Source organism: Leptonychotes weddellii, chromosome 9 (genome assembly GCF_054177405.1).
Source record: "Leptonychotes weddellii isolate Sample4059 chromosome 9, ASM5417740v2, whole genome shotgun sequence".
NCBI classification, from domain to species: domain Eukaryota; kingdom Metazoa; phylum Chordata; class Mammalia; order Carnivora; family Phocidae; genus Leptonychotes; species Leptonychotes weddellii.
In genome coordinates, this window is record NC_138377.1 from 82,808,039 (window position 1) to 82,822,962 (window position 14,924).

Sequence of the window (14,924 nt, forward strand, 5' to 3'; positions counted from 1 at the left end):
GAGAGCTTGTTTCTTATACACATTTCTATGCCTAGTTTGGAAAAGTCCATGAGGCCTCAGAAATTTTGGATACTCAATTGTCAAAAAGACAATGTGGGCATGAGCTAGAGATCCTTGGTCAATATGTAATGACTGTGAGCTGTAAAAATGCAGATCACCATGTTTCTCATGCCCACTGCCCCACCCATAATCCCTGCCAAGGGAGTGGCCCAAAGCAGCCAAGTTCTTTACTGGGAAACCCCATCTTCCTAGTCACAGCTAGTCAACTGCTAGAGATCTGTGATGGAAAAATGAATGAAGTTAATCAGATTCTCTTTCTCAGGTGTAAGAATTTTGATATGGGCAATTAACAGTGCAAGCTGAAACTGAGTCAAGATGAATGGGGAAAAGGCAAGTTAAGAGGACGAGAGAAGAGGGGTGCCTGGGTGGCTCAGTCGATTAGGTGTCCAACTCTTGTTTTCCGCTCAGGTCATGATCCCAGGGTTGTGGGATCGAGCCCCGCATTGGGCTCCGTGCTTGGCGTGGAGCCTGCTTGGGATTTTCTCTCTCTTTCTCTCTCTGCCCCTCCCCCCGCTCTCCCTCTCTCTCCGGGGCGGGTGGGGGGGGGACAGGGGAGAGGATGAGAGGAGCAATCCAACCACTGCTGGGTTCACAGGGAGCTTGAAGGGATTGAGGAAGCAGAAACCTTGAGAAAATATATACAAAATAAAAGGGAAGAATAAGTCATCTGATAGTAAGAGGGAGTGGAGCAGCTATGCAGAGAGAAGCTAAGATGCAGTACAGTGTGTGTGTGAGAGAGAGAGACAGAGAAGAAGAAACAGACTCACAGAGGCAGAGGGAAAGAGAAAGAGAAACAAGAAAGTCAGAAACACACATGCAAAGACATGGGGTCCTTGTCAAACAGACAAATGAGCCAATCCCTAATGAGGGCAGTGCTGGTTCCTTATATTTACAGTCATCTTGTGTGAAAACATACTAGGAAAGACCAGAGGCTGTGGATGATTAAAGTATTAATCTCAGTAAAACCTTGAAAAAGATAATGCTCAGTTTAGTCTCTGATAGGTTTTTATTAATGTTTCTTACGTAAAGATGAGAAATACACCAATCACATTCTTATGGAAACAGTCATAAGCTTAAGGCTTAAAGATCACCTCTGCATTATTTCACTGTGCTAAGTAGCTTCTTAACTTGCTAAATAAAGATGGTCCAAATTTTCATCAGAATATATGCGATATTTTTAAAAAATCAAACAGTCTGAAGGTTTGATGATGATAAGCAACAATCCCTTGTCCCATCCCTCAACCCAGTCTCACTCTCTGGAGGAAGCCATTTTTAACTTCCTTAGTTATTTCTTCTGATATTTACCTCTAAAGAATATGTTTATCTACTATTTTTTTATGTATTCATTGGAAACATCATCTATTGATTTCTTGAAGAGACAGATGAGGCTAAATTCATATATACCACCTCTCTACTGTGCCCCTCCCCAGCCCTCCCAATATTACTATTTAGTTCTTCTTTTGATTTTTACTAATTTTGTAACTTAAAATACCTTTAAACTTCTATTTTTTGTTCATTAACTATAGACCATGCCACTTGTCCTCTCTCTTTATAAAATGAGGATACTAAGGGCTCTTTTCCTGTCCTTCAGCTCTCTTCTCTTCCATCTTCAACTTCTATGGGTGACTTTTTTGGGTTTTTTTGGTCTTGTTTTTTGGGTGACTCATTTTTAAGATTTTATTTTTTATTTGACAGAGACACAGTGAGAGAGGGAACACAAGCAGGGCGAGTGGGAGAGGGAGAAGCAGGCTCCCCGATGAGCAAAGAGCCCAATGCCGGGCTCGATCCCAGGACCCTGGGATCATGACCCGAGCTGAAGGCTGACGCTTAACAACTGAGCCACCTAGGCGCCCCTGGGTGACTCATTTTTTTTTTTTTAAAGATTTTTTATTTATTTGAGAGAGAGAGAATGAGAGAGAACACATGAGAGGGGGGAGGGTCAGAGGGAGAAGCAGACGCCCTGCCGAGCAGGGAGCCCGATGCAGGACTCGATCCAGGGACTCCGGGATCATGACCTGAGCCGAAGGCAGTCGCTTAACCAACTGAGCCACCCAGGCACCCTGGGTGACTCATTTTTAATATCCTCTTTCATCAGTACTAATAACCATCCCTAATCTTGCACTTAGAACTGTACCTGGCATGTGTTGATAACTTTGCATATCTTAACTCATTTAATCTATACAACCATATGCAGTAGGTACTACTATCATTATCCCCATTATACAGATGAGGAGACTAGGGCCCAGGAAGGTCAATTAACCTGCCCAAGGTCCCATGAATAATCAATGCAGAATGGGATTCCAACCCAAGCAGTTTACTTTGGAGGTCTGTGATCTTCACTATTACAATCTACTGCCCCTCATTCTTAAATATCTTGAAATTCCCCAATACCATGATAATGCTTGATAATATTTGATATTACTACTCCACAAGAGCCATTCTCAAAATATTCCCATTGCCACTGTTGTGGTGAATGTCTCAGACTGTTGAAAAGAGAATATATAAAATAGAATATGTAAAAAAAATATGTAGAAAAGAGAGCGTGTTCTGATTTTTCATGCTGGCATCTTGCAGATACAGCAAGTGTGAGTTAAGATAGTCTTCACTCCACAGGAACAGCACACTGAAGGATATCCTGGGCTCGAAACTTCAAACTGCCTGTGTTACTATCTAACGCACTCCCTGCTTCCATCACTCAATTTATTTCAACCAAATTTTTACTATTCCCAGGCTGTAATCTGAAGATCACCTTGAATCCTATCTGGGCCATACCATTCTTTAACATTGCACTCATTTATTAATCATAAGTTCCTCAGCAGCTCAGTTGTTCTAAAGCCCACATAATAATTGCAATTTACAACCTCATTTCAGAAACTAGACTTGAAACACAGAGTGGGAATTCAAAAGAATAATTTATAGTAGAAATTGGTTAAGAAAGAAAATTCTTACCATATTGAATTGTTGCTGTAGTTTTTCATTTGCATAATTTATGCAAAACTGTTCAAAACTATTTATCTCAAATGTTTCAAATCTGTAAAACCAAAAATAATATGTGAAGAGGAGAAAAAGAAACAAACAGCTTTTTAAAATATTCAAAATGTGCCCATTAGAAAGAAAGAAATGGGAAATTTCCCAACATTCTGAAACCTTCTTTCCACCATCAGTGAAGATAAAAGTTTATAAATCAGTAACATGGAATCTATACACAGCAGATAGGCATCAGCCACATAGCAGAGAGCATTTTTTGAAGGCTTCAGCATGCAGAGGTATGTATGTATGTATTTATTTATTTTATTTTACTTTATTTTTTTTTAAGATTTTATTTATTTATTCGACAGAGAGAGACACAGTGAGAGCAGGAACACAAGCAGGGGGAGTGGGAGAGGGAGAAGCAGGCTTCCTGCGGAGCAGGGAGCCCGATGCGGGACTCGATCCCAGGACCCTGGGATCATGACCTGAGCCAAAGGCAGACGCTTACCGACTGAGCCACCCAGGCGCCCTTATTTATTTATTTTAGAGGTATTTAACAGTATGAGTTTTTGAGGGCTAATTCATCCCCAGGTGGGGAACAATCGGAATTATGATAAAGCTATTGCTCTTGTCAATTTACAGATTCAGTGTCTAAATATTCACATAAAAGAGAACTGGGAATAGAGATCTCATAGGTTCTTTTGAAAAACTAAACAATAAAAGAAACTAGGCATTAAAAAGCAAAAATGTATAGGAAAGGTATTAACAGCTAAAGGAGGGTACCCAGAGGGGCGCCTGGGTGGCTCAGCGGTTAAGCATCAGCCTTCAACTCAGGTTAGGATCCCGGAGCCCCAGGATCGAGCCCTGCATCGGGTTCCCTGCTCATCTGGGAGTCTGCTTCTCCCTCTGCCCCTCCCCCTGCTCATGCTTTCTCTCTCGCTCTCTCTTTCAAATAAATAAATAAAATCTTTAAAGGAGGGTAACGAGAAAAGGCAAACTAGCAAATGAAGTAAGATTTTTAGAAATGCTCTTCTAATTTTCTTTTCTCCTTACCAGTAGGAGACAGAACCTAGTACCCACTCAGAGTTACCAGATAATCTCTAGAAAGAAATGCTCTGTGGCAGACCATTAAGCCAAATACACTTACCCGTATATGTCCAGCACTCCAATAAAAGAGTGTTGTTTGACAGCAGAATGGAGGGCCTGATTGACATGATCTACAATCCAGCTAAAGAGCTTGGCATAAATGTGCTTGGCCAAAGCATCACGGGCATTCGTGGCCTGCAGCTTCGAGATGGGTTTGATATATGTCTCTGTGGTGGTAGCCAGTTTCCGATGGCAGAGCCAGTGACACATCTCTTCATAGTCCACGCCCATAAGGTCAGAGAAGATGCTGAGAGGTTCATGCTTGGGCTGACAAAGAGAGTGGATTATTTCCTATGACCAAATCAATCAAATAAGAATTTACTAAAAAAACACTAACAAAGAAGTAACAAATAAAACCCAGCAATTTCTTTTTTATAACGAACACCCAGATCACTTGAAGCTGGTCGGTGATAATAATCAGTCATCCATTAGACCAGCATCTAGACAGCATTTTATAATCTCTTCTAGGGCTCGTTTCACAAACTACATCTTCCTTTGTCTCTTTGCTGTTATTTGTTTGTATCTGTCTTCGGGCACCTTCATTCAGTCAGTTGATCAGAAGATCTGTCAGCTTGTCAACAAATATTTAGAGTGCCCACGATACGCCAGTAAATAAAACCAAACATGGCCTCTATCTTCCTAGAACTTACAGTCACCAGGAGAACTGGATATTAGTCAAACGACTGCTCCCTAACATGTAAAATTACTGCAGAGAACAAGGGTACTATCCTATGATTCCATATGAAAGGAGCGTGCTCTACTCAGGAGGCAGGCGCCAGTTGCCTTGAGAAACAGAGCTGAAATCTGAAAGATGGGAAAGTATTAACTCAGTGAAAGGGGGAAGAAAGGGTCTACAAGCTGAGGGCACAGCTGGTATAAAAGTCCTGTGGTGGGAGAAAACTATAGTATGAGGGACTAACGCTGAGTGAGGGAGAAAATATCTGAGATGAAGCCAGAGAGACAGGCAGAGGCTATACCATGGCTGATCTTTATCCTGAGAGCAAAGGGAAGCCGCTGAAGGGTTTGAAACAGATAACTTGAGAGTTATTTGCATGACTTCTTAGATGAGAATGATTAGAATCTCTTTAATGACTTATATATCCTTATCCCCTACAAGGTCTTCCATAGGCCTTGCATTGAGTAGACATTCAATAAAAACTTGTTTAGTTTGATCCACATGAGTGCATTGTATTTGTGAACATCTCCACTCACAAGTTTCAGTTGACTCTGATGACATTCCTGGGGAATAGCCAGGATGCACATCCCTATCACTATATGATTGAAATCCAAGAGGATAGCTTGTCAAACATCACACGGTCAATGTATGTCAGTGTTGTCATTAGAACCTGGGTGTCTTGGCACCCTTACCTCCTGATCCTTCCCACTGAAGCAGTCCCTTCCTTCCTTCATCTCTCCTTCTCCCAAGTGATCACTTCAGATACAAACTAGCATCATTACCAACAGCATGCTACAGCTCCCTTAAATAAGCAGCTAATTTCATTCGTATAAATATGAACGATTTGACCTCAGTACTCTCTAAACATACTCTATTTGAACGGCATTACCATACTATTAGATCGTGGCTGTAAACTTTTTTGTTCAAATTTTCTGTAACTTTACTAATTTTTAGACTTCTTCATTTATCTCTTCTCTTTATCTGAGAAAGTCAATAATCTCCCACTATGATAGAGCTGTCTATTTCTTCTTTTGGTTTCTGTTGATTTTTGCTTTATATATGTTAAGTCTATGCCATTAAGTACATGAAAGTTTAGAAGCATTACATCTTCCTGATGAATAAAATCTCTATCATTACATAGTACTCTATATATCTCTAGTATTGCTTTTGGTCCCAAACTCTATTTTGTCCAATATCGACACAGGCCCTGCCAGGTTTTTTCTAGCTACTATGATGTATCTTTTCTAAACTTTTTATTTTCAAGCTTTCTGTACCTTTATGTTTTAGGAATGCTATTTCAAAAGTATATAGCTGAATTCCTAAACAAGTTATCCAGTTGTTATCTAGTACTCTAGTTCTATGTTTTTAGGGGGAACAGGGGCTGATGATTCTCTTTATTTTTTTTAACTTTTTCTTATGAACTGATTTTAGACTAAAAGAAAAGTTACAAGAGCAGTACAAAGAAATCCCTTCACCCAGATTCCCTAAATATTAACATTTTACCACGTTTGCTTGTATCATTCTCTCTCCTTCACATACATGTACATACACATTAATTTTTTAGAACCTTTGAGAGTGGAATGGGAGGAAAAAAAAACCCAAAAAACCTTTGAGAGAAGTTCCAAGCATGATGCCATTTTAGTCCTAAATATTTCAGTGTGCATCTCCTAAAAACCAAAGACATTGTCTTATATAACTATGGTATCACCAAGAGAATTAGAAAATTAGCAATGACACAACTCCATTATCTAACCTATAGATCTAATTCAATTTTTTTCTGGTTGATCTAATCAATCGCTGCACAGGAGCGGGGGAGACATTTTTATAGCCCAGGATCGAGTCTTAAGTTCATACACTGATTTTAGTTGCCATGTTTCACTAGCCTCCTTTAATCTCAACAGGTCTTCACTCTTTTTTTTTGTCTTTTGTGACCTTGACATTTTTGACTAGTATGTCCCTCAATGCAGGTATGCATGATGCTACCTCATGATTAGATTTGGGTCATGCCTTCTTGGCAGGAATACCAGGGAAGTGATGTTGTGCTCTCAGTTCATCATATCAGAAGTTATATAATGTTCAACAGTCATTTCTCCAAAGAAGACATACAGATGGCCAACAGACACATGAAAAGATGCTCAACATCACTCATCACCAGGGAAATGCAAATCAAAACTACAATGAGAGGGGCGCCTGGGTGGCTCAGTCATTAAGCGTCTGCCTTCAGCTCAGTTCATGGTCCCAGGGTCCTGGGATCGAGCCCCACATCGGGCTCCCTGCTCAGCGGGAAGCCTGCTTCTTCCTCTCCCACTCTCCCTGCTTGTGTTCCCTCTCTCTCTGTCAGAATAAATAAATAAAATCTTTAAAAAAAAAAACTACAATGAGATATCACTGCACACCTGTCAGAATAGCTAAGATCAAAAACACAAGAAACAACAAGTGCTGGCAAGGATGTGGAGAAAAAAAGAACCCACATGCATTGCCGGTGGGAATGTAAACTCGTGCAGCCACTCTGGAAAACAGTATGGAAAAAGTTAAAATTAGAGTTCCCAGAAAACACTCTGAAAAAAAGTTAAAAATAGAACTACCCAGTGATCCAGTAATCACACTACTGAGTATTTACCCAAAAAATGCAAAAACACTAAATCGAAGGGATACATGCACCCCTATATTTATTGCAGTATTATTTACAATAGCCAAACTATGGAAAAAGCCCAAGAAACAGACTCTTAACTATTAAGAACAAACTGATGTTACCAAAGTGGAGGTGGGTGGGGGGAAGGGTGAAACAGGTGATGGGGATTAAGGAGGGCACTTGTGATGAGCACTGGGTGTTGTATGGACGTGCTGGACACTATACTGTATACCTGAAAGTAATCTAACACTGTATGGTAACTATACTAGAGTTAAAATAAAAAACTTAAAAAAAACCATGTTCACTCTAAGCTACAAACCAGAGAAATAAAGAAATATCTTTAAAGACTTTTTAAAAGCAAACAACAACAACAAAAGCAACAACAAAAAAAGTTCTATGATGTTGACTGGTCTCGCTACTGGTCCTGTCGATTGCAGTCACCTGATTAAGGAATGCCTGCCAAGTTTCTCCACTGTAAAGATACCTACCTTTCCCTTGGTACTACTAAGTATTTTGTGGGGAGTTCCGTCTTTTCTAGCCCAATACACTATTCATAATTATTATTGTTTTAATTAATGAAATTTTATCTATATTTGCATGTGCTTTCCTAGTTTATTGATCCACCATTCATTCTCTACTTTTAGATCTATCTTGGGTCACTTTCCTTCTGCCTAAACCACGTCCTTTAACATTTCCATTAGTGAGGGCCTCTTAGGGACAAAATCTCCCAATTTCTATTTGTCTGAAAACACTTCTATTCTTCCCTCATTCTGGAAAGATCTTTTTATGGGATATACAATTCTAAGTTAATAGTTATTTACTCTAGAGCACTGAAGATAGTGTTTTCTGGCTTCTATTGTAGTTGAGAAGTGAGCTAACGGTTTAACTGTTATTTCTTCTAAAGTAGTATGTCTTCTCTCTCTGCCTGTTTTAAGAATTTTCTCTCTGCCTTTGCTATCATTATGGTGTGCCTTGGGTGGATTTCTTTTCATTTATTCTAATTAGGATTTTGTGGACTTTCCTAATCTGAGGTTTAGAGTCATTTTCACAATTTCTGAAATTTGTAATTATCTTTTCAAATGTTATGTCTGCCTCATTTTTTTTTTTCTCTAGGAATTCTCATTGGATTAAAATTAGATTTTATTACTCCAACCTTCACCTCTCCTATGTTCTAAGTGCTCCATCTCTGGGTCCTATCTTGCATTCTGGATAATTTCTTCACATCTCTCTTCTAGCTCATCTCTTCTCTCCTCAGTTGTGTCAAATTTGCTATTAATTTCTTTCAGCATCCTTAATAGGTTTGACTTTTATCTGTTGTTTTGCCTAGCTCCTCCTATTTTGTTTCTTTGTGGAATCTGTGATTTTTGACTGTGAGCCAGTATTTCTTGTAACTTTTCTCATGGGACTCTATTGAGACCTGGATCATCCAAAGTAGATTTAGATTTGCTTCTTTTTTTTTTTTATTCTTATGTTAATCCCCATACTTACATTTGCTTCTAACAGGCATCTAAGGCACCACCAATCCAGGACCAATTTAAGCTAAGTTTTCTGTATTTAGCTTTCTGGGACCATCTAGGAACTACAAAATCAGTCTGGGAGTAACTGTGAGGGTCAGTTCATTGCCGTAAATTTTTAGGAACTATTTTGTCCTACACTTAGCACCAAGGCTTGCTCAAGCCAGATCAACTTTTCTTTGTACTCTTTGAGTAGGTGGTGGGCAAGTTTACTACTAGTTTCCCATGTAAGGTCTCAGCTTTAGGAAGGGGTTCCCCTGTTTATATGAGTCCTGGGCTTTGTCTTTTGTCTAAGAAAACTAAAGTTCATAGTCACTGGGTTCAGTAAATGCCCTCAAGGTGAGCCCTAAATCCAGGGCTCTACTTCTTTCTCATAGCTCCTATTTTCACTTAGTTTCTGGCCTCTCAGTAGATTTTTCATATTTATTACTTTTTTTAAAAAATATAATTTATCATGGGGCATCTGGCTGGCTCAGTCAGTGGAACATGAGACTCTTGATCTTGGGAGTTGTGAGTTCAAGCCCCACGTTAGGTGTAGAGATTACTTAAAAATAAAATCTTTAAAACACACACACACACACATATATATATAAAATTTATCCAGTATGAAGCTCAATCAGAGAACCTACTCGAAAATTGCTGGATAAAAAAAGTCTCATTTTACAGATGAGGAAAAAGAGGTTCAGAGAAGTGTAAGCAACCCACCAAAAAACACAGATTAAACAGTAAAGTAGGGATTGAATCCAGGCAGAGACACTGAAACATATATTTCAAAACTAACATCTCATTTATATAAATTTGTCATGAATTAATCTACATGTAGATTTGCTAATATCAACTTGGGTATCTGAAGAGTGAAACAAATCTTAAGATTGTTTCCTATCACAATCTTGAGGAAGCAGGATGGAAAAAGAATTAATTATATTAAAATTTCCTCCATTCTCATAAAGTTAAAAAAATACCTAAAACTATATGTGTATGTGGGTGTGTGTGCGTGCGTGCAGGTGTTATACTTGATGGTGGTGATCAGCAAATACTGCAAATCATAAATGCCTAGTGAGGACAATCTGAGACTACCAGGCTTTGTTACATTTTAAACAAACATTTCCACATATGGAATTGGGTTTTAATTCTCAATGTGCAGTTATCACTATGTGTGAAAGAATATGCAAATCCTAGTGAAGACACTCAGCTCCCCAGCCATCTAGTTCCTCTTCTCAGGAGTAACCACTGCTAATAGTTGTTTCAATAACTTTTAAACTATGTTACAACTCCACAGCTGAAGACACAAAGTTTTCAATTATTGGTATTTGTGCCATGGGCCAAATGAACTCCATGGCCCCAATCCAACTTTCACATCGAATTCTTCCCATCTCTGTTCATATGGACCAGACATGTATCCAAGTTCTCTCTCTCCCTTACCCCTAACACAGACAATCACTGTGCACCAGGGATTAGCATCCATATTTCCTACTTTCAGTTCCAGATTCTACTTGGGATAATTTATCTCTCTGATAATGATAGGAGAGACTTCAAATATACTGCTTCCATAAAGAATCAACAAAACTGAAACACAAATAACCTGCTATCACACTAAGCATATTCTGAACTTACAGGTATTGTACAGCTGTCTGAATCCCGAGATATAAATGCAACGTTGCCTAAGTGAAGGATGCCAGCAAGTATTCGGAAAATTCCCATCTGATAAGACTCACTAATTCCTGAAACAGAGGAAATGAACAAGTGATTATAAACCATTACAGCAGCCAATGTTAAGCCTATTTTTAACTCTTGAATATTGCCAGATGTGCAGATGGTAACATGTCATGGTTAACCACATCCTCATCTTTGTTGCTATCAGCATGTAACACAGTGTAGCATCATGGTTGGGAGCACGGGCAGGACGGGCAGGACGTGAAGGGAGCGAGAACTGGGCTCAAGGGCTGGTGTTGCTCCTGACCTGCCATCTCACATGGGCACGGAACATCACCCTTCTATGTTTCTGTTTTCTCATTTGAGATACGGGAATAGTAGGGGCTATCTCAAAGGGCATCCATGAACATTAAATGAGAAAATGCATGTAGTCGTTTAGTATACTTAGCACGCACATGGTAAATGCTAAACAAATTATCATCATCATCACACCCTGGATTTAAGTATTTTACTAACATTATTACCTTTTCTATTTTCTCTACTCCAAATGCAAGTGGTAGCCCAATAAGGCTATTTTATGTCAGATTATGTTAACTACCTCTTCTAACTACAGAACAAGTATAAGCTAAAGAGACCCCGAGATGGGAAGTGTTCAGGCTCATGTTGCACCCAGCTTGATGAGGGAACATCGAAATGCAACATTAAAGCAGCAACTGACGGATGAGGTAGGGTGAGAAAGCTGGGCAGCCTTGACGTTTTCTCAGATCCGGTTTCCTTTTTCAGTAAGGTAAGACTTTCCTGAATACTATATATAATTATATAGAAGTAAAAATAGGAAGATTATTTCCAAATATGTAATCATATACAGGGTAACTGAGAGTTGATCTTATAATAAATGTTTTTACTATCTCCTAATTATGGCTTTTACAAACTTGCAATTTTCTATTTACAAATAGATTTAGCCCTAGAAGTATAGCAGTATTTTTCAAACTTTAATGTGCACACAAATCACCAATGGATCTTGTTAACATGCAGATTCTGATTCAGTAGGTCTGAGATCGGTCTTGAGTTTCTGAATTTTTGCAAGCTCCGCTACGGTCCTGGACCACACTCTGATTAGCAATGCTTTTAAATTAAATTAACTCACCTCATAGTACTCATCAAAATACCAACACATGATGTTATTTATTTATATTTTGAGGTTTTTTTTATTTTATTTTATTTATTTATTTGACAGAGAGAGAGCACAAGCAGGGGGAGCAGCAGGCAGAGAGAGAAGCAGGCTCCCTGCTGAGCAAGGAGCCCCATGCGGGGCTCCATCCCAGGACCCTGGGATCATGACCTAAGCTGAAGGCAGATGCTTAACCAACTGAGCCACCCAGGCGTCCCTATATTTTGAGGTTTTTAAAATAAATAATTCACCACTAAAAGTTGTACATTGCAGTTCTAAAGATTAATTTACTTGCATGTAGACCCCATATTTTTTAAATCTCAGAAACAAGACAGTGACATCTGAGCCATTTTTAAAACAGTGGAATAATCTACATGCAATATAGTGTTTTGTGACTACAGCAGCTCAACCACATTTCCCAACCACAAAAGACAGACAAAAAAAAAAAAAAGGCGAAACAAAAACAAAGGCGAAAACCCTATAAAATGTGAGCTTGTTCAGGAACCCATTTCATTTAGCTTTAGGTTTCAGATTTTATGAAAATTTAAACAAAGAATTAGTAGGTCCTACCTCCCCTAATGCCCTCAATTTGTTCTTTAAACAGCTTTATTGAAGGATAATTTGCATACCATAAAATTCACCTGTTTTAAGCAAACAATTCAGTGATTAGTTGTACAACCATTACTACAATCAGATTTTAGAATAGTTCCCATCACCCCAAAAAGAAACCTTGTGTTCATTTGCTGCCCAAAGATGTTTTATAAGGATGAATGTTAAATCTCCCAACAACACTCACCACCTAATACAAAGCTAAGCCAATATTCCAAACAAAGATTGCTTGAATCAGAGAACTACTGCTCCTAAGAGCTCAAAAATATAATTGTTACCTAGCAGAGTGCAGGCCTGCCTGGTATGTGCCATTTCCTTGGTATCATCAACTCCTTCAATCACAGGACTGCCACCTTGGTTCGTGTAATGAAAGTTATTTGCATTTCCTGCAATTAACGAAAATAAAAGATTTGCAGTCTATGAAAAAGCCTTGACTCCTACCCTTATGTCCACTCTGAAGTAGAGACAATGATAGCCCAGTTAACTGTATAGAGTCTGGAGTTCGACTGCCTGTGTACTCATCATTCATCTTAAACAGGTATCAACTCAAGGCCAATCCTGCTCCATTTATTATGCAGCTGTTCACCCCTTCCCCCTCCCCAGGTTATCGTGAAGCCAACTGCAGACTTCTTATCATTTTATTCATAAATATTTTAGTATAAGATAATCCTCTTTTTAGTAAGTTTATGAACTCAGGAATTAATGGAAAACAATACCAAAACAATAAATCTAACACCATAGTCATACCTAATCGCAGCATTTTAAATTCAGGTAACTTTGCTGAAGCACAAAGCTGATAGAAGATATGATAGTTTCTCTCCTCTTCTGCCTTTGAAATAAGAAGAGTTTTCAATTATAGCATTTTAACCTAAAATTCAGAAAATTCAATCATAAAATAAATTTAAGATTTTTTATTATTATTATTCATTTGAGAGAGAGAGAGACAGAGAGAGCACAAGCAGGGGGAGAGGCAGAGGGAGAGGGAGAAGCGGACTCCCCGCTGAGCTGGGAGCCCCCCCCGCCCCCGACACGGGGCTCAATCCCAGGACCTGAAGATCATGACCTGAGCTGAAGGTAGACGCTTAACCATCTGAGCCACCCAGGTGCCCCAAATTTTTTTTAAGATTTATTTATTTGAGAGAGAGAGAAAGAGAGTGGGGGGAGGGGCAGAGGGAGAGAATCTCAAGCAGACTCCCCACTGAGCATAGACTAGGGGCTCCATCCCACAAACCGGAGATCATGACCTGAGCTGAAATCAAGCGTCAGATACAACCGACTGAGCCACCCAGGTGCCCCCATAAAATAAAATTTTAATATTTAATTATCTCAGTGTCATAAGTTGTCCCTCCCTAAATTTCCTAATATAGGTTTATGATTGTTAAATCTTATGATTTATTAGCTATGTGCATATATGTATGAATGTGTATCTGTTGGTCACATTCAACAAAAATTATCTGATAACGATGTTTTTTGAAGTAAAGAGCAGTTTGGTATATGCTATTGTCATAAGATCATTGCCTTTGGGGAAAACTAAAACCATGTTTTTGAAATATAGGTATCCCCTGCTTTTCTAAAGTTCGCACTATACCACTTCATTTTTGCAGAAGGCCTACATTACCATCTGTTTTGCTAACCAAAAGAAACCCAAAGAGGAGTTTTTACAGAAAAGTAAAAACTAGTGTCTAGCGGTTATTTTGCAGCGAGCCACTAAAGAGGCAGCACACCCCCAGCAGCGACCGTGGGACCGCCAGGCTCCTTCCCAGGGAACTACACTCAGCATCTCAGCGTCGAGCTGCCATAGCTTTGAAATGTGTCTGTGAGCATCTGTGCTTTATCTCGATTTAGTTTGTGCATCTGTTAGCAAGATGTGTCCTAAGGTATCAGAAAAGCCTAAGAGAGGTTATTTTTGGGGTCTGGGGATGCTCAGAAATTTTTCCATATAAATTAATGGTAATTTTTTTCTTCATTTTACACCATTTCAGCTTACAACAGGTTTCATAGGACCAATCTACTTTTGGAAAAGGGGGTAAACCTGTACTCAATATTTTCTCACAGTACCCTTCAGGTTCATGGTCTTCCTAACACTTTAAATGAAAAAGGATATTCTAGCTTTGCCATATGTCAGACCAGATCACTACTGGTTGTTTGTAAGAAATCCACAAATGCACTACATCATCTATATCATTTTAGTTTATACATTTTAACATCAATAAAACATTTTACAAAATGTATAATTTTAATATATGTATATATATTATACATGTATAATTTTAATATAATTTCTTAGTATTTCCTAACAGTCCTTTTTCCACATACATACTTTAAAAATTCAACTGTAATATTACTGTTCATACAAAACTGAATCCTTATACTCTACCATCATATCCTTGAATTCTGCAGTGTATCCAGCTGACTAAAGCATAGCGTGGCCTCAAGGTCAGGTTTGATGCCCAAAAGGGGCTTTTGTCTGGTAAAGGAGATTTTTTAACCTTC

General features: G+C 38.8%; 1 protein-coding gene across 1 annotated transcript in view; it reads right to left on the reverse strand.

Moving 5' to 3' along the window:
• Positions 1–14,924, reverse strand: part of MYO5A (myosin VA) — a 181,335-nt gene that overhangs the window by 77,609 nt on the left and 88,802 nt on the right. Inside the window, exons 7-11 of the mRNA XM_081831863.1 lie at positions 13,179–13,260; positions 12,710–12,817; positions 10,613–10,719; positions 4,178–4,443; positions 3,010–3,091 (exon numbers count right to left, since the gene is read on the reverse strand). Coding sequence (XP_081687989.1) covers positions 3,010–3,091; positions 4,178–4,443; positions 10,613–10,719; positions 12,710–12,817; positions 13,179–13,260 — 645 coding nt within the window. The remainder of the gene's footprint in view (positions 1–3,009; positions 3,092–4,177; positions 4,444–10,612; positions 10,720–12,709; positions 12,818–13,178; positions 13,261–14,924) is intronic.